The 18861-nt window shown below is 36.7% G+C and overlaps 1 protein-coding gene across 3 annotated transcripts in view; it reads left to right on the top strand.

Moving 5' to 3' along the window:
* LOC145689176 (uncharacterized) overlaps positions 1-18861 on the top strand; it is a 96653-nt gene that overhangs the window by 52627 nt on the left and 25165 nt on the right. The window contains exon 1 of one of the 3 annotated variants that reach the window (XM_081763310.1): positions 4600-5254. The exons of 1 other annotated variant lie outside the window; for it this stretch is intronic. In XM_081763310.1, the coding sequence (XP_081619436.1) occupies positions 4844-5254 (411 nt within the window). In that variant the 5' untranslated portion in view covers positions 4600-4843. Of the gene's footprint in view, positions 1-4599; positions 5255-6084; positions 6478-18861 lie in introns of those variants that run through there. One more of the 3 variants, XM_081763313.1, reaches the window with a different exon arrangement.

Raw genomic sequence — 18861 nt, 5'->3', positions numbered from 1 at the left:
ATACCGGACGTTTTCGTTTAGGTATGCATTCTGCCGTGCCATTATAATTGATTACGTAAATTCTCTTGCACTTCGTTAAAACGGAAGATAAAAGACTACGAAAGACTTGCTATATAATGATGCAATAGACTAAGCTTCCTCAAGGGCGTTGGTCCTGGGGGGCCCGGGTCCCCCCAAAGCTCATGTGGGCCCCTATTTTATTTATGAATATTCAATATTTGACATAATTTGAATGCAAATTGTCTTAAAAACATATATACCTTCTGCATCTGAATGGGCCCCTCCAAATTTACAGAGAACTCGGCGCCCTTGGGCTTCCTCAATCTATTTATTTTATATCACGACCCCCTTTTATCACGCCTTCTTGCCTGCGAACCTCACAGTTAGTTTTCTGTTTATAAGTTTTTTGATTATTGCTGTTCATTGCTTATAATTGTAAGTTCTGTTTGTAGTTTTCTTTTATTTAAATTGCAGATTTTAGCGAGTCTCATTCCTCTTTTATTCCAATTGTTTTTAAAACTATTCTCGTAATTCCTCAATATGCTTTTTTGTATTTGGAAACAAGTGTACAAATAAAAATATGTATATCGAAAGAAGTTCAAAATATTTAAAAAAAATATTTTTCTGCTACTAGACCTTAATTACATTTATCATTTACATCTCCCTTCGCACCCTCATATCGGGCTTCGGTGGCTCAGTGGTAAGCCAGTGGCAATAGCCGAGTGGTCTCGGGCATTCGGCTTCGTATCCCGCTGAAGAGCATGGTCGGCTTTTTAACTGTTCTGGACCTTTTTGTGTTCGCGTCCCTGTCGTGTTTGGATTAAGCAGAAATTACACGAACTGTCTATGGCGAACAGTATTCCGGTTGGAACAAACTTTAAAAATGGAAAAGGTGATAGAGCGTTCACCTGTGGTACATTGGGTCCTTGGTTCGATCCCAGCTCGGGCCAAGTGAGCTTTGTGGTGGACAAACATCGTGTGCATGTTTCCCCGAGGTTCTCCCGTTTTCTCCTACTTCATTTCACCATTTAATTGTTTTCTCATCATCGTTTCATTTAGCGTAGCTGATATGATCGTAGGACGTAAACTTAAGATTTCATTTTTCAACCCTCATATTCTAGCGAGTCCAAGATTGAGAAACCTCGCAATAGAAAAAGTGGACAATTTATTATGAAAAAAATGTCCCACGACTATGTCTTTCAGGCTAAATGAAACGGACGATCGATAAAAGTGAATTACAACATTACATATACTTTTGTGCTTTCACTGGAAATCAAACCCGGGACTATGTGCAACAAAGCCACACGCGGTAGCTACTAGACCAGAGGGAAGGAAGGGCTATTTTAATATCAAATAATAGGGTAATGGGTTGACTCCTTATGGGAGCATATGTTATCAATCCTAAGTTAAGCTGCCTGATAATATTCGCTTGCCTTCCCTTGCTATAACGCTTGCTCAACCCCTTCTCTAGCTAGAAAACAGATCTTGTTGAAGCATACTAAGTGAAAATAAAAAGTTACCTATAGATTAAGAGGGTTAAAAAGTTTAGGAATCAGTTTTATTCATAACTCATTGTAGAACACCCTCGTGCCTATATGGATAGTGTACGAGCCTGTGGCGCGGGAGACCCTGGTTCGAATCCCGGCAGGAGCTCATGTGGTTCGGATCCCAAGTTAAGCTGTAGGCGGGAGAAGCGTTAAGAATAAGTGGTTATTTTATGTGGAAGTTGACCGATGTGTAGCAAGATTTCTTGATGAATGCTGCAGGCCAAAGTCCTATTAGTAAAACAACCTTGAGTGATAAAAGAGTAATATCTGAAAGTGATACTGCCAAGAAACCTTCCTCAGGAAAATGATAGGAAAATCACAATTTATTTATTTACCGGGCAATTGTAAGTGAATTGTTGTACTTCTAACCAGGAAGTACCGGGTTCGAATCACATCGCCGAATATCCTGATAAGATTTTGCTTAGTTTCACAAGACAAATGCTAGTATGTTATCCTTATTATACGATGTCCTATAAAATCTCTTCTCATTGTGAATACTTCCAATTTTAGATTCCTTACCGGCTGTGGCTGGAACACTGTGAATAAATAAATAAATAAATATTCCATTACCCTTTGATAAATTATGTGCGCAGCTTCGGATTAGGGTTATAGCTGGGAATCAAATTCAAAACCGGAATATTAAAGGCGGATTTGCAAACAATCTAATTGCCTGTTTATTTGACGACAATGGAGAAATATCCTGTCTTCAAATGTAAACTATATTAAACTATACTAAATAGGAGTGCGTATATATAGTACTTGTGAAGATCTCATCTCATGGAGGTTAACTTGTAATAATGCAAGGTGTTTCATGGAGTCTCCTCTCTTTTTTTTAAAACCTCCATAATGCGTACATTTCTTTAGGTGTATCTTACCATAAGAATATGTACGATTGTGAATAGAATCCTTAAAAAAAATCGTTGTCAAGTCAAGAATATGCATATCCGAGTATCATTGTAATATGGCGTCCCTTTTTTAAAAAAGAAAGAAAAAAGTGCTTTAGGTGTTGTGAAACGAGGCTTCTGGGGTTGGGAGTAAAACCGTAAAAAAAGAAAGAGTAACACGCAACATGAGGGGCGGGATTCGTCAGTGTTTTTCCTCGTTAATCAGCTGTTTTTATGTATGCCTGCAGGGTGACAACTCTTTTGTGAGAAATGGCGCAAAGACAAAAATGAATTTGTATTAAATTCTATTTGAGAGTTCCATTTTTAGTAAAAGCTCGTGAGAGTATATTTTGGAATACTTCTATGATGATTATTTCTTGCAGGCGTTGTTTTTAGCTTATATTATTTTCGTACAAGATTCCAAGATCAAATTAAGATTACTTAGTAGTAAAACGCTCACCTCCTGTGCGAAGTGTTAGGTTCGATCCCAAGCCAGTGAATGTAGTGAGCTGCATATGTCCATCAGTTTACTTCGTTTATCCGTTTTCTCTCACATTCTCATTCCACCAGTTCTTTCATATAATCATTCGTCTACAAGAACGTAATACAAGAGACATTAAAAATTTCACTTCACTTTTTCCAAGACCATATCTCAATGTTGTAAGTTCCTCACCACACAATGGAAGATAATACAGAGCATATGTATACATGAGAGTCAAATTAATTGAATTGAATATGTTGAAGCATAATAGTTTGTTTATATATAAAATGTAGTGTTGTTAGTTTCGTTTACACAGTAGAAAAAATACTATTATTATTATTATTATTATTATTATTATTAACATCGCCCTACTTGTAGACATTTCGGCACACATCATCGTTTAACTAATTCTTCTTTTCGTATGATTTAATATTTGATACTAAAGATTAGTGTATTAGGAATGGCTAAAATTATCCGGGTTCCGGAAAATTTATTTTCCGGAATCGGAAATTTCACTTTCCGGATTTCGGAAAAATCCGGAATTTAAAAAATTCCGCTTTTTCCGAAATCGGAATTTTTTCGATTTTACTTTCCGGAGTCCGGAAAGTCAGTCCTATAGTGTATATATAACAGAGGTGGCCAGCCTTTTTGAGTTTCAGGGATATGTTTCATTTAAGAAATCTTTGCCCCTTAGAGCGAATCATAAAATAAAAGCAGTAATCGATACAGACCATGGTGTTCGGCGCGTTGGCCACTCTTGCTACAAAAGATGCAACGATACTTGTAATAAATTCTGTTCTTTGGAATTAGTTCATTCTAAATAAAAACAATGGGAAATATTTCTTTCGTACAGAGGGAGAGAACTATGGTAGAATGAATGATCATCTCGGTGCAAGTTGTTCCAGATTCAATTTCAGGCATAAGAGTTTATGGTGGTCCATACATTTTCTCGTTTAGTTTCGTTTTCATTTGTAAGTTTGAAGCCTGTTTTTTAATTTTTTTCCTTCGGTATCCTTTTAGCTTTGTTCTTCTGTGAAAGTGCCCTGCAACTTCACGTTACTATGCATTACACAACACGAACATAAGGCGAGCTGCTTTTATAGATTTCCATTTTAACCTCCTCAGTAATAATTGTGGCTGGATTTTGCACAGAGCGTTTACCAATGTCAATCTTATTTCTCCGTTATTTTACAATGTTTTATAGCTAGTTACAAACATTATTATTTGTAGCTCTTTTATCATACATTGTGTTCTTGAGGTGTATAAGTATTTGTATATATTTGGGAGACAATGTGCTTTTTCAGTTAACGTATATTAAAGTAGTATTTTCAAGCTGTAACTAATTTACAAACCAGTAAGTTGTTTTTACATTGTTAATAGTTAAAAAAAAAATGATGTTAAACACGACTAAGGAAAATAGTAAATTTGCATTCATATAAATGAAATTTCGTGTTGGTTGGGCAAAACTTGTTCAAAGATAGGTTAGTCCCAGCTAAGATCCCATATAATTGGGAGAGAACTGGTTTCTTTTTTTTTTTTTTATTTGAAGTGTTAGTGGTCAAGATGGCAACACTAGTGTAGCTAGTGGGTAATAATACGGGAATCGGGGTTCTTTCGAGAAAGGCCCCTGCCAGTCGTTGCCACGCGCATGCTCCCTATGAACCCTCGCACAGGAGGAAGCCAGGGCGACAAGCATAACGGACGGCCACCACGAGGCGGAGTGGCCTTGCTTGAGTTTTACTACAGCGGGAGTGTTCCGTCTCGTCTGCGTTGTATATTTTTTTTTCCTTCGCGTTGCTTTCGTGTATTCCTTGTGCTTGATACGTTTCAAAACTTTTGATACGAGTATTTGTTTTTTTTAAATCAGAAAGTAATAGTTATTAACAGCTTTTTTTTTTTGTTTGTTTATTCCATTTGCGAAGTACAGTAAAATGAATAGTGTGGCTAATTTAATGGGCATATCCTTTCGCTCACTTCCGCAAGAGCAGAAAGTGCGCATACTAAAACTTGGGCCTGATAAGGCAAATATTGAAATTAAACAGCTGGTCAACAAAGGCCAGGGCAAACGCAGCCACCGATACTTCCATAAAGTTTGGTATGACAAAGTCCCATGGTTATGTGGTTGCCCACAGTCCAATTCACTCTTCTGCTTTCCATGTCTTCTCTTCGGAGGAGAGTCTACATGGACAAAAATTGGAGTGACTGATATTAAACATCTTTCGGATAAAGTAAAACTACATGAAACTTCTAAAGCACATGTTAATAGTATGGCGTTACTTACGTCAGAACTGGAAGCACTGCAGTTAGATTATAAGACAGGCGAAGGAGACAGTGAATTTTTGGTAAGTATATGGAAGTAGGCCTATGTGGTTTCTTAAAATAAGTTATTTCACCTACAAAATTAATAGACACGTTGTTATGTTTGTTGTCATTATTGACTTACATCAAAATTGTAGATGCAGTTATCTTTCCTATATATTAAAATTAGATCGCGTCGATAGACTGTCATTCACGAAAGAAGGAAAACGCTTGACCAATGAACTGTAATATTAGTTAAAAAATATTTTTCAGGTTTGTAAATTCGAGACGCTTATATATACACATGTATTGTATTTAGAGCAATTAGATTTGATTGCAGGTAAGTCCATATCTAACGATAGTTATAATGATTACTTCAAAACTGTTACTGTTTAACCATAGGCTATATATGTTCTTTTCCTTTGTTTAGTAACGTAAATTTGAATTTTTTCTGTAACAAAGCAAACGTACATTCGTGCTAGTGTAGAGAACTTCCCCTCTCGGAACATATACGATCTCCCTATCGAGTCTGCGTCTCCCGTAGCGACCCCTCTCCTCTGCTATATACGAGAGATCCCCTCACCCTTTCCCGAAAGTAGCTTCGGTTGGGGTAGCCAACAGCGCGTTCTCTGGGAGATGAATAATGGGGTCCTTTTTCTTTTTTATAGTTTTTTTTTTTTTGATATATGCTCGCCATTTTGACCGAAGAGATGCGGCGATTTCCATGGAAACCAGAGTGACGTCACATAACCTAATCGATTAGTCGGTTTGAGAAGTATCGATATTTAATAGGCAGCGAGTTTAGTCGTGCTTTTTTAAATATTACTTCAAAAAAATAAAAGAAGTGTTCTCAGTTTGGATCGATATCTGCCGAATAGTAATAAAAAAAATATGGACGCAGCGACATCTTAAAGTCTGAATGTAAAAAGAACTTCATTGAAAAATGGCTTTACGGCGAGGGAATCGACAAAGTAATATTCGTAGAAATATTCGAAGAAGAAATGAAGTGTCCGGTGAGCGACGTGAGGAGAACATCTCCGATCCAAGTTCGAAGTCGAGAAGATTTCGGGAAGAGTGGCGACGGGATTTCCCATGGGTGGTGGTTGAGTCAAGGGGAAGCGTAAAGGCAATGAAATGTGCAGTGTGTGTGCAAGCGCGTGCCAAGAGTGAATGGACCATTGGCGTGTGTACGCTGAAGAGAGATGCACTAAATCGTCATAGTATATCGACGGTGCACAATGATAGTTTGAGATTATTTAGACAACAGGTAAAATAAACACTAGACGTTTTCTTTCCCATTCCTTCCATCTTACATATAAAAACTGTTGCAGCATTGGCCATATGGGTTACGCATTTTGTTTTCGCTGTTGAATGTCGGGATGGTGCTTTATTTGCTCCTATTAAGTATTGTTATAGAATGAGCTGTCAAATTTCGCGATGCAAAACAGTTTTTCTGAGAACTTGATCACTTTATTTCCTAATGCCTTCCAAGTACTCAACTGATGTAAGTTCGAATCTTTATAAAGGCTTTTTTTTTTTTCGGTTATTTGAAAATTTACAGGGAAAAATGTTATCGAGTGAAGCCTCCTCTTAAGGATTTAATTTCCATGTTTTCATAAATCTTTCATTGCTGTCTGCATATAGTTAGAGTAATGATGGATTCATTTCTTTCTTGGAGCTCTATGTAGATATGGGAAATCAGAGTGTAATAATAAAACTTGCATTAACGTATTCTTCCAACAATTCATTGTAAAATAGAATCAAAACAATGCATTGATATGTTCTTCTAGGCGCGTATCCAAATAGCTCATGGTCATATACACTGGCGCAAATCCCTGGGGAATGAGGGGGACATGTCCCCTCCAATCTTGGAACTAGGGACGACTGTCCCCCCAATAATCCGATTTGAAATGTGTTTTTAGGGAGAAAGGTGATTATTTGTGTTCGATTGCCACAAAGGAAAGCGAGATGAAATCGATGTTCCTCAATATAATTCTCAATTCTGCCTGCCTCCCAGTGTTGAAGACAATGCTGTTTCCCTGATCCCCCACAGCATTGTTTTTCAACTTCATAAATATTTTAAACGTCGCTTTAAAAAAAAAATATGGGAACATTCTTACCCGTCCCCCCAATGTTGACAGATTTGCGCCGCTGGTCATATATTCGATTCTCGGTGGGAGCATGTTCCTCCTTGTGGTGCAGTGGCTGATGCTGCACTTGCAGAACGCGTGGTTCCGGATTTGATTCCTGATGGAGTACTTTCTCGGGTACAAATCTAAGCAGTGGTTCGGCTCTCATTTTAAATCGTTGGTACCGTCTCAGGTAGCGGTTAAATTAATCCAATTTAGTCAGTAAAACACAGAGTTTGCGATGATGATCATGCATTGTGAGGCAGTTGGGGATCTACCTGAATTCAGAACACTGTGGTCTAGATAGCAGATGGAACAGCGATGGGATCCGATGTGTTGACCACATATTACTCAAAGCCATCTGACAAACTACGCGCCTTCGTGGTCGATAATGCCGATGAGTTTCGTACTGAACAATATATCAAAATAAGCAAGAAATTGTTCGAAACAAATTATTAATAATATAATTTATGTAAACCCGCCAATTTTTGATCATCGTTCCACGCAAATGAAGGATTCTGTCGTGTGCATGGGTTTCCTCGGGGTTCTCCCATTTTCTCCCACTTTCTTCATTCCACCATTTCATTCATTTTTCATCATCACCGTCTCATTTAGCCTAGCCGGCATAACCGTGGGACATACGTTCATTTCATTTCATTTTTATGAAAGATTCTGATTAGTCTTGCATCCAGTTATCCTATTGTCGGGAAAGTACCATTATTCCTTCATCAGGAGTGAAGAAAAAATAGTCCTGACCATAAGTCATATATTTAATGTTCATTAACGAAAAGTGTTTTGGCATGCACGAGAAATATTAAACAAATTTATTGGCAGGTTGTTTCAAGAAATGCAATTAAAAAAAATAGTATTCACAGTTAGTAATTATTAATTCAAACTATTTTTTCATATAATTTAGGTAATGATGAAAACAAAACTTGTACTTTCTTCTTTTTTCCTATGGTATGTCGATATTTTTTTTAAAACACTCTTTCAAAGATCTTGGGTCTTACAATAGGATAAACTTTGTTCAAAAGCTAAGTTTTAAAATTAACAATTGCCAAGTGAGACTACAAAATTTGCTAATAAGTCATGAATTGAAATAAGCGTGTCTCATAAATTGCTTTGCCCAAATCCAGTTAATCAGTCATGTACTATATATCAAAATATTAGAAGACGCAAACCTAAATCTGTGTGCGCTTAAACACTCAAGAAATTCGGTACAGTGAAACCTCCCTAAAGCGGACAGTCGTGGGGAATCGAAAATTGTCCGCTATAGAGAGGTGTCCGCCTTAGAGAGGTTTCAATATTTCCTTACGTAAATTAATAAACAAGGTAATATGCAATTAGATTTTTTTTTTGCATGAATCACGTATTTATGAATATTACCAAAATGCTACTGTACCTGCATTAACTTGCACCATCCAATTTGAGGCATAATATGGGAATAAGATGTTATAGTTCTCTGCACTTTAGTTATCGCTACTTACTATGTTTTCGGTGTGTTGCTTTAATTTGTGAATTAATTGCAGTCCAGCAATGACTTTTTTAAAAGACAATATGCATACCCGTGGTAAAAAATACCAAACTTATCTTCTGTTTGGTTAGAGATTTCAGCGGGATAGTAGAATGATGTGTCATTACAAACAGTGGGCAACTGTCAATCATTTTTGTTTCTGAAGCAGGTTGGGTGGGAGTGGAATGCAAGCAAATGATATAAGGGTGTAATGAAACAGAAACCCTTCCTCTGGGTTGTTGAACAGACAGTTGAGGAGACAAAATGTTGTCATAACCACATGTTCTTCCTTGGTGACATACGTATGAATTACTAAAAGTGTATTTTTACTGCACTATCCAACTTGTTTCTAGAGAGGGTGTCCGTAATACGGAGGTAAATAATACCTATAAAAGACCAGAAAGACTGTCCGTGTCCGTACTAGAGAGTGTCCGCTTTAGAGAGGTTTGCCAATATGTTTTTTCCTATTACAGTGTTTGGGGATTACAAAATATGTCCGTTATGGGAGGTGTCCGCTTTATAGAGGTGTCCGTTAGTAGAGGTTTCACTGTATAATGTTGTCTTGGAGTGTTTGATTTTCATTAATTCATTTTCAATTTGTATTACAAATTGTACCCCCACTTCTCATCCCTAATTTGTTTAAAACTGGAAAATTAATGCTAAAAAAATCTGGTATACTTTGTTGTGGTTAGCTCCTCTCTCTAATTAATATGGCTCGTCTGGGGTTAAGCCAATCATGATAAACTACAAACAACTAAAAAAAAAAAAAATGAAAAATAAAGGTTTACTTCATTCTCAAATAAAACGTGAGATCCGATTAAGAGTAAGGATAACCTTTATTAAAAGTTTCTTAAGAAAAAGTCATTCGACGAAACCAGTGGACATAACACAGTTCCACTAACATTGAATTTATTAAAAAACAGTAAGGGCGAAGACTCGTCCTTACACTTCAATGTTGTTTCCAGTCAGAATCTTGAGATCTAGAGCAGTAATTCTTCTACATCTAAGAAGAACCACATTTTTCACTATATATGCGTAGGTATATGTATAATATACAGGGTTGACCATTCATCTTGAAACGCCCTTTTATCTTTTAAACTAATATACAGGGTGGCCCAAAGGTGAGTATACAGTACCGTACTGGTCAGCTTGTTGCATTTTATATCATTTCTTCTTGTTATCTATCAGGTAGACTTAGTTTCTTTATTATTTGTTCTTAATGTGTTTCTTATAAGTAGATGGGAAGAGCCGAAGCAAATAAACCCATAAACCAGGGTGGTTTGATTTAAATCAAATTTATTTTTCTTTAAACAAACAAAATGCAGTACTTTTGAGCATTCTGAAACTCTAATCCAATTTAACTCTAAAATTCGTATCTTAATCCGTACTGTGTAGTGGCAGTGATGCCAGTTAATAGGATAATCAGAAGGAATGTTCTTAACAGATTACTTGATTTATGTGTAGTGATGAAAGTTAGTTTATGATTCAAGTAAGATACATCATGACCTATTAAGATCAGATTTCCGTAGCATATTATTGATCATTAAATAATGTGACGAATTACATGTATAATCACTAATCGTGTTTGTTCCCTTATTAGTAGATAGCAGTAAGATGATAAGACGATAAGGAATCTGAAATTAACATTTAGCCAACCTCGTCATTGCTGTTCCGTTTATTAGTTCGTAGCTCTTTGACAATGTAGAATTCATTGTCAAAGACAATGAATAATTTAGAATTCAATATTCACAATTTTCAGTTCAGAATTTTACATACCATGTTTGCTAATACCTATATATATATATATATATATATATATATATATATAGTGTGTGTGTGAGAGAGAGAGAATCATTACATGTTGCTGTTGTATGTAGAAATGCATCTGAACGCTGCTCATTTTAGTTAGGCAGTATATCATGATGTCTGATGAAGACGGGTTATATTGCGAAACTGTAACAGATTACTATTTTAAGTGATTTAAGTGGTTTTATTTTAACAATCTGCAATGTTGTATATATCAGGCAACCAAGAAAGTTCCTGCGGTTTTTGCACCTGCTTCCATTTTTCGTGGGGTAGTGTTCTACCTGTTTCTGAAAGCTGACTCATTGGCACGTCGGCTAACATAGGTACCAGGCCGCATTCGACGGTTGGAGATCCAAGTATAGCAGTGAACCATGTCTGTAGGGCTTGTTTACTGTATGAGTTGAAGTTGGACACAAAAGGTGCGGAGGCAACTAGAAAAATAGCGTTTGGGAAGGAACGATTAGTGAACGGACAGCTCAAAAGTGGTTTCAGACATTTTCGACCGGCGATGAGACACTTGAAGACAAACCTCGATCGGGCAGACCAAAATCTCTCGATTTGGACCCACTCAAGGCAGCAATTGAAGAGGAAGTCAAACTTGTCAAGAACTCGCTCAGCGATTGGGGTAAGCGATGAAATCGTTCATGTGCACTTGCATGAGCTTGGAAAATCGTGGAAACTGAGTAAGTGGGTCCCTCACGTGCTGACTGCTACGAACTATCTCCAACGACTGAACATTTTCTCTTCCTTGCTGACTAGGAACAACAACTGTCCAATTTTGGACCACAATTTTGACGTGTGATGAAAAATGGGTAATGTACGATAAAAAACGCTCGTACCATTGACTATCGTCAAACGACTCCATGCCTTTAAGTGCAAAACCTGCTCTTCATCAGTGGAAGGTGATGCTGTGTGTATGGTGGGCTACTGCTGAGATTGTGCATTATGAGTTCTTAGAAAATGGTAAAACTATAAACAAAGAGGTGTACTCACCACAATTGCAGAGTAGCCGAACAGCTTACAAAAAAACAACCTGCACTAGTGAATAGGAAAGGTGTTCTTGTCCACCAAGACAACGCTAGACCTAATACAGCAAAGATGATCCTGGAGGTAATTTCTTCTCTCGGCTGGGAACTTCTGCCATATCCAGCGTATTCACCAGACGTTGCTCCATCAGACTACCATCTCTTTTTTGTCTATGGACAATATATGCGCAATCGACAATTCAAAACTCGAGAAGAGGTTGAAAACGCAGTGGCGCAGTTTTTTGAGTCCCAACACAAAGATTGCTTCAAAAATGGCATCTACGGGCTTCTAAAACGATGGGAAAAGGTTGAAGAAGCGGATGGTGGATATTTTGCGGAATAAACATAAGGTAAACGCATTTTTTTTGGAACTTTTCTTTTTTTGTACTGAAACCGTACAAACTTTCTTGGTTACCTGGTGTATATATATATATATATATATATATATATATATATATATATATATATATATATATATATATATATATATATATATATATATATATACACAGTGAAACCTCCCTTAACGGACACCTCTTAATAACGAACACCTCTATAATACGGACAGATTCTTTTGTCCCGGCAAAAATATATGTTCTCTTACGGAATAAAACCCTCCCTTTTACGAACACTCTCAGATACGGACGCGGACAGTCCTTTTTTATCCCCAAACGTTTCAATAACCTCTTCATAATGGACAGGAATTGTTCTTGGTTCTGCGATATTTGACAGTAGACAGAAAAGTCTTTTCCCCGCAAGTGTATCTATCATCAAACAGAACAACTTCAAGCTGAACTTGAAATGCTTCTTTTTTTCTGCCCGGAATAAACTGTTTTCTGGTGGAAATCGTAGAAAATCTTCAATAAGCACTAACGCTCATGCTGGATTAGTCGTATGGTCAAGAATTCTATGCGGATCTTCCCTTCTCTAACAAATTTAGTGCTTTTTCCTCTGGTCCTTGCATCTTTCCCGACAATTTCATAGATAACAAAAGAAACGTTGTTTATTTTGCGACATTTTTCAACGAGCAATGTTTTCCCTCTTACTTTTTTGGAAAAGCAAAATTTTTCTTTTGTACAAATTGGTGTGTCAAACAGTTGAACAATTAAAGAAATTTGCCATTAATCGCGGTGAAATACAAGTTCTCCAATTGATCCAACAGTTGCAAGCAAATTTCGAACAGAAACTATTGTCCGTAGGATGTACACGGCAGACAACTACTGCAGACTTTTCCCCAAGAAATTTGAGTTTCTTCTTCACATTTTCAGTATTTAATAATAATATTGCATACTTTTTAAAGCTGTTTTTACTTTTAATATAAGCAGTAAGTGAATTAATGGATTTTTTACACGGTGATGACATGTCCTTAAGAAGACTGAAACTTTTGAACTAAACTGTTTGGTATTTCACAATCTATCAAAGAAAATATCGCTCGCCCTATGTTGCCATTTGACAATTCTACGTTCACCCATAGGCCGTCTGTATTGCACATTCTCTCAAAACATTTCTTATTTGATGCATAGTTCGCGGGATATTGGCTTGTAACACTCAATTTAAACACTGCGATGTGTATTTGAACGTGGAACCATTTTCGGCGGCCATTTTGAAACCGCCTTGTCCGAAATAAAAAAAAATCGTACTAAGCTGTTTGGTTTTCCACGATTTATCAAACAAGGTATCACTCGACCTATATTCCCATTTGAAATTTTCAAGTTGGTCCCGGGGCCCCATGATGGGGGCCCTGAGGGTAACGCGACACCACCATTCCATGTTGCCTGTGGCCTTTTACTTTTTCACGTTTTGTTTTATCCTTTTCTACTCAACCGTTTCTGATTATATAAGTACTAGAAATTTTATCTGATACAGGACCATTTAGGAGGACCATCTCGAAAACGTTGCCCCATATCGAAAATTGTTTCCTACAAAAATTATTCAATTTTCCAAGCTCCTTCGAACGAGGTATCACTCGACCTACGTTCCCATTTGAAAATTTTACGTACATCCCCCTCCACCCAAAATGGGGGCGGGGGAACCTCGCGTTCGACCCATTTTTAGGCCCCTCTGAATTATACATCGACTCTTAACATTTTTCTTATTTGATTTATAGTTCGCGAGATATTGGCTTGTAACACTTATTTTGACTCATCCTATATATATATATATATATATATATATATATATATACAGCATCGATTAGTTTTTATTCAATATATTAAAATACTGCATTTAATAAGATATTAATTCTTTTCTAAATTGGAGTATAATTTTAAGGTGACACTTTACAACATACGTGGGTTAGTCAGAAAGTTAGTTGAACTCCTTCGTAAATATTTTTGGTCAAAGGCTATTTTGATGAAACTGTGTGGCAACACTGCAGACATGTAGCTGTATTGTGTGACGTAGCGGCTTTCACGAGGCAGGTGGAGGTGTTCTGATAATCAGTTGCGAACATGTCTCGGTGGCATCCAAATTGGAAAAGCATGCAGTGATTCGTTTTTTGTGGGCGAAAAGGTGTGACTGCACTGAAATTTCGTCAAGCTATCGCGAAGTGGTGCAACATATTTGAGAACGAACGTACAGATATTGACAACAAACATACAAACTTGTGACAGAGTGTAGGTGGGAAGTGTGGGATCACCCTCCTTATAGCCAAGACCTTTCACCTTATGCCTTCCATGTGTTTGGTCCCATGGAAGACTAACTTTCGAAGCGACAATACCACTCGGATGACAAGGTGAAAGCTACAGCCCAAGAATGGTTATAAGTCATTAGACGGGATTTCTTTGCAAATGCATAGAAAAGCTTGTACCACGCATCGACAGATGCTTAAATAACGGAGGTAATTACGTTGAAAAGTAGATTGTGAATGGAACTTTGCGATACAAATAAAGTTATTTTAAAATTTCTACCCTTTTTTACTTTTTAAGCAGTCCGCAACTAACTTTTTGACTGACTCTCCTATTATATTCGTGTGAACGACACTCTTAAAGGTTCCCTCATTTCTATATGGAACGTAAGTATTTCAAAAAGTTTTATTTAAGCAAATACAGTAGTAAAATAAATGTTTGTTTTAAAATACATAAGTTGATTTATTTGAGAGGCTCAATAAATTAAGGAATACATAAAAATGGTGGGAAAGAAATATCGTGGGATAATTTTAGGAATAAAATGATTATAAATTGTTGATTCATGTGTGAAGCAAATATTCTGTCCAGGGTGGAGTGGAGGTAGTAAGTCAAAATATGGACTGCGTTGGTACACTATTAGTAAAGAATGCACAGGGAGTGATCTGTAATCACAGGGAAAGGAGAATCCTCCCGGAAGTATGCCTGGAAGAAATACTAGTATAAAACTAAGGACGAAATACCTTAGGTCGTTAAACTAATGTGGATATAGGCTACGTACAGAAAGACAGATATCGATAGACAAGATTACCTTCACACAAGGAAACATTTTGGTTTTCAGTTGCATGCATCGTTATCAATGCATTATGTCATTGATGGCAATTAGATAATTAGGAAAGTGAGAACTTCACGACGATGTAATATTGCAGAGTGTAACCTGTAATTACCTTGAGTGTAACCATCTGCTTGCTCCGTTCGTGCATTCACACTTGCAAGACACGCTGAGAGTGAAGTGGAAGGAGTCAAGGTCAAAGTGAAGGTGAAACGAGTAATTTAGTAGAGACATGTACCGTTATCTCGAGCGCTACACGATATAAACAGGGACATTCTCTGGATGCTATTTTTAGTATCGACTTACATGAATGATGTTTGATCAGTTGTAGTATTTATATTGTTTACTTTAGTCATAAATGGAAGCCATGTTGTCCCAGTGTGGACAAAATTTCTATACAATGTACTATTTGGCCTTCGCCATCCCTGATCTTCATTCAGGTTTACTCCCTTCGACAGTTTTGAGTTGCAAAATTGGTTTCCAAGCACAGCTGAATCCTTTACTCACTGAGATAATTCAATATATACAACAAATTGTGTTTATTCAACAACATTGTTAATCCACTCATCAGGAGATAACAGGAATCACAATCTGAACTTCATGGAACAAATCATTGGTGATTTCAGTCTGTTTTTTATGGAGAGGGCTTTCAATACATAGAAAATGAAAGTAATACTGTGAAAATACTGATAACACATGTGGAGCATGATAGAAGATATCCTCTCCGGGGCCACTCATTGAAATCTTCAATATGCAAAGGGTCTCTTAGGGGAGTGAACTACTCATTGTGCACCAAAGAGGATAACATTTTTATGTAAATTAGTGTAATTCTAAAATTTTGAGAGTCCAAGGGCCCGTTTCACAACATTTTAAAATAAGTAAATGATAGGCTCGACTAGTACTACTACTTCTGCTGATAGACTACTACTGTCATTGAAAAGTATCAACAACAGCGAACGTCTGCGTTAAACGTATCTTAGGTCAACCGACTGTAGTCAATTCCGACAGTATCTATATATTAACCCTGGATTACAAACCTTTTTTTTTTTTTTTTTTTTTTTTTTTTGTTTACGTGGTTACAAACCATTCGTAAATTGTACGACTCAGTTCTAGTCTTTTTATTATTTCTGCGTATATTATTTTTTTAAATCTGAAAATAGGCTTGTTTATGGAATTGTATCGACAATAATATTGGATGCCTTTGGTATACTTTATTGAATAGGTACATGTTAAAAGTTATGTATATAACTTGCTAGCTGTATACTTGAATTGCAAATATGACGTCATGAAGAGATAGTTACAACTATGTGGGTAAGTTGTTTTATAGATATTAATAATGGATAACTAAAGTAGAATGACCAAGGAAACTAAAAAGCGTAGCATTTTGCATATAAACTTCTAAGAAAGAATTAGGTGCAAACTTGAAAGTTTTTATTCCAAACATTTTCATTTTTCCTCGTCACTCACCACGCAACATACACCTCTATTTTCAGCACAAATCTCCTTCCTCCAATGCTTACACAAGTGTATTGTCGTTCTCCTCTTCACCGACGGACGTGGCGGGTTTGCCATAGGATTAGTGATGGTGATGTGCTTCATTAGCAGTATCATTAGAGTCTTCATCAGAAGATATCTCATCCAAAAACCTTCTTATTTGTTTTCATGTTCTTCATCACTGTCACCCATAGTTTCTCCACCAACGAAGACAAAAAATAATTACATAATATGACACAACCCTTTGCACAGTTTATAGTCCAAAAAAAACATTCATTTAATGTTAAAAACAAGAAAGTAGATTTGTCAAAATTTGTGAAAAAAACTAACGTGGTTACAAACCTTTCGTAAAAATTACGACTAGATCTTCAAAATATGCATGATGAAACCGACTGACACGGCTGTAAAACCAAAACTAGCCTCTGCTGTAAGAGGTAGGAAGGTATTGGGGAGGAAGGCGACCGTGAATTCAACACGAATGGTTTGTAATCCAGGGTTAATAGCATTCTCTGTAAACAAAAAACCTCAGAACCCAATTAAAAGTGACTATGTTTGTGACTCTTAATCTCTTGAACCACCCGACCGATTTCGATCAAATTTTTTACGTAGATGCAGTTCTGGCCTGGGAGTGTTTTTATAATTTCACTTTGACGGTAGAACTTAGGGGTGGGAGAGGAGGGGGGAATTATAAAAAAATAATAAAACTTAACTCTTGAACCAAACGACCAATCTCGATCAAATTTTCAACATAGATGAAGTTCGAACCTGAAAATTTGTTTATTATTTGATTTTGATGGTAGAACTTAGGGGAGGGGAAGGGAGGAGGGTAAGTATATGAAAATAAATAAAACTTACTAACTCTTGAACAACCCGACCGATCTCGATGAAACTTTCAACATAGATAACGTTCGAACCTGGGATGTTTTCATCATTTTACTTTGACGGGAAGGGGGACATGTATGTAAAATAAATAAATAATAATAGTAGTGACTGTCGTTGTGACTTCATCATGCTTAAACCACCGAACCGATCTTAATCAAATTATCAACATAGGTGAGGTTCGGACTTGGGGTGGTTTTCATCATATCCCTTTGACAGTAGAACTTAGAGTAGGAGTAGGGAGGAGAGATGGGAGAGAGATAAAAATAAATAAAGCCCAATAACCCTTGAACCAACTAACCGATCTTGATCAAATTTTCAACATAGATGACGTTTAAGCCTGGAAAGTTTTTAAATATTGTCACTTTGACGGTAGAACCTAGGAGAAGTGGAGATTAATAAATAAAAATTCAGTCATTCAGACAACAATAGTGTCCTGCGCTTGCACAGGACGTGCGGGTTCGCTAGTGAAGGTTAATACTTGATTCATTTGTAATAATTTGCCACTTCATTAGCAGCATTCGGCAATGCTTCTAAGTAGACTTATTGTTCCTTCATTAGTGTGGTACGTCCTTCGTTATACAGTTTTCAGATTTGTTCGCTTATAATGCTTCAAAGAAAATTTCATTGATTGAAGAAAGAAAAGATAATTCATTGATTGAAGAAAGAAAAGATCGAAAAATGTGCAAGCGCTTAATTGATCAACGTCAAAGTAAATTTACTTACATTTCTTGACTGTTCTCGGTGGTGGTAGTCATTGACAATAGCAACGCATATTGTACGAATTGAACGTTTATCAAACCAAAAGTATGACTCAGATTAAACATGTTGAATGAGAGGGCCAGTATCAATAAATTAAAAAAAAAATCAATTTAATCGTTTCCTTACTGCCAAAATGTTTATATCCATCGAAACTTCAAAAACCTGGTTAGGGATACCAGATTGAGGTGTAGGTAAACCCGGACACCAGCAGTATTTGTGTAATTGGAGAAACTAATTTGATTTCTACATTGTTACCGTTGCTTCTAGCCAGAGTTTGCCCAAGTGAACCCAGCCCGAAAAACGCACTTTAAAACTCACCTGGGTTTTTGACCTTTTTGTTAGTATATTATTGGTACAACTAAGGTGATCACATTTAAAGTGATTTTTATCAGATCTTGGACTTTCCTTGGGCGAATTGCCCAACAGTAAGATGCTTTCATGTTAAAGTATACAACACCATTCAACGTTAGGCCTATACGGATAGAAAAGCTTACTTTAGCTTGAAATAATTATAGAACAAATTAATGTATAGATTGTGTTTATAGCCTACTTGAAGTAAAATATGCAATTTTATATTTTAGAAAATA

Source organism: Thermobia domestica, chromosome 1, assembly GCF_964235325.1.
Source record: "Thermobia domestica chromosome 1, izTheDome1.hap1.1, whole genome shotgun sequence".
In the NCBI taxonomy this organism is placed as follows: domain Eukaryota; kingdom Metazoa; phylum Arthropoda; class Insecta; order Zygentoma; family Lepismatidae; genus Thermobia; species Thermobia domestica.
This window is presented reverse-complemented; position numbering and strand designations above follow the sequence as displayed.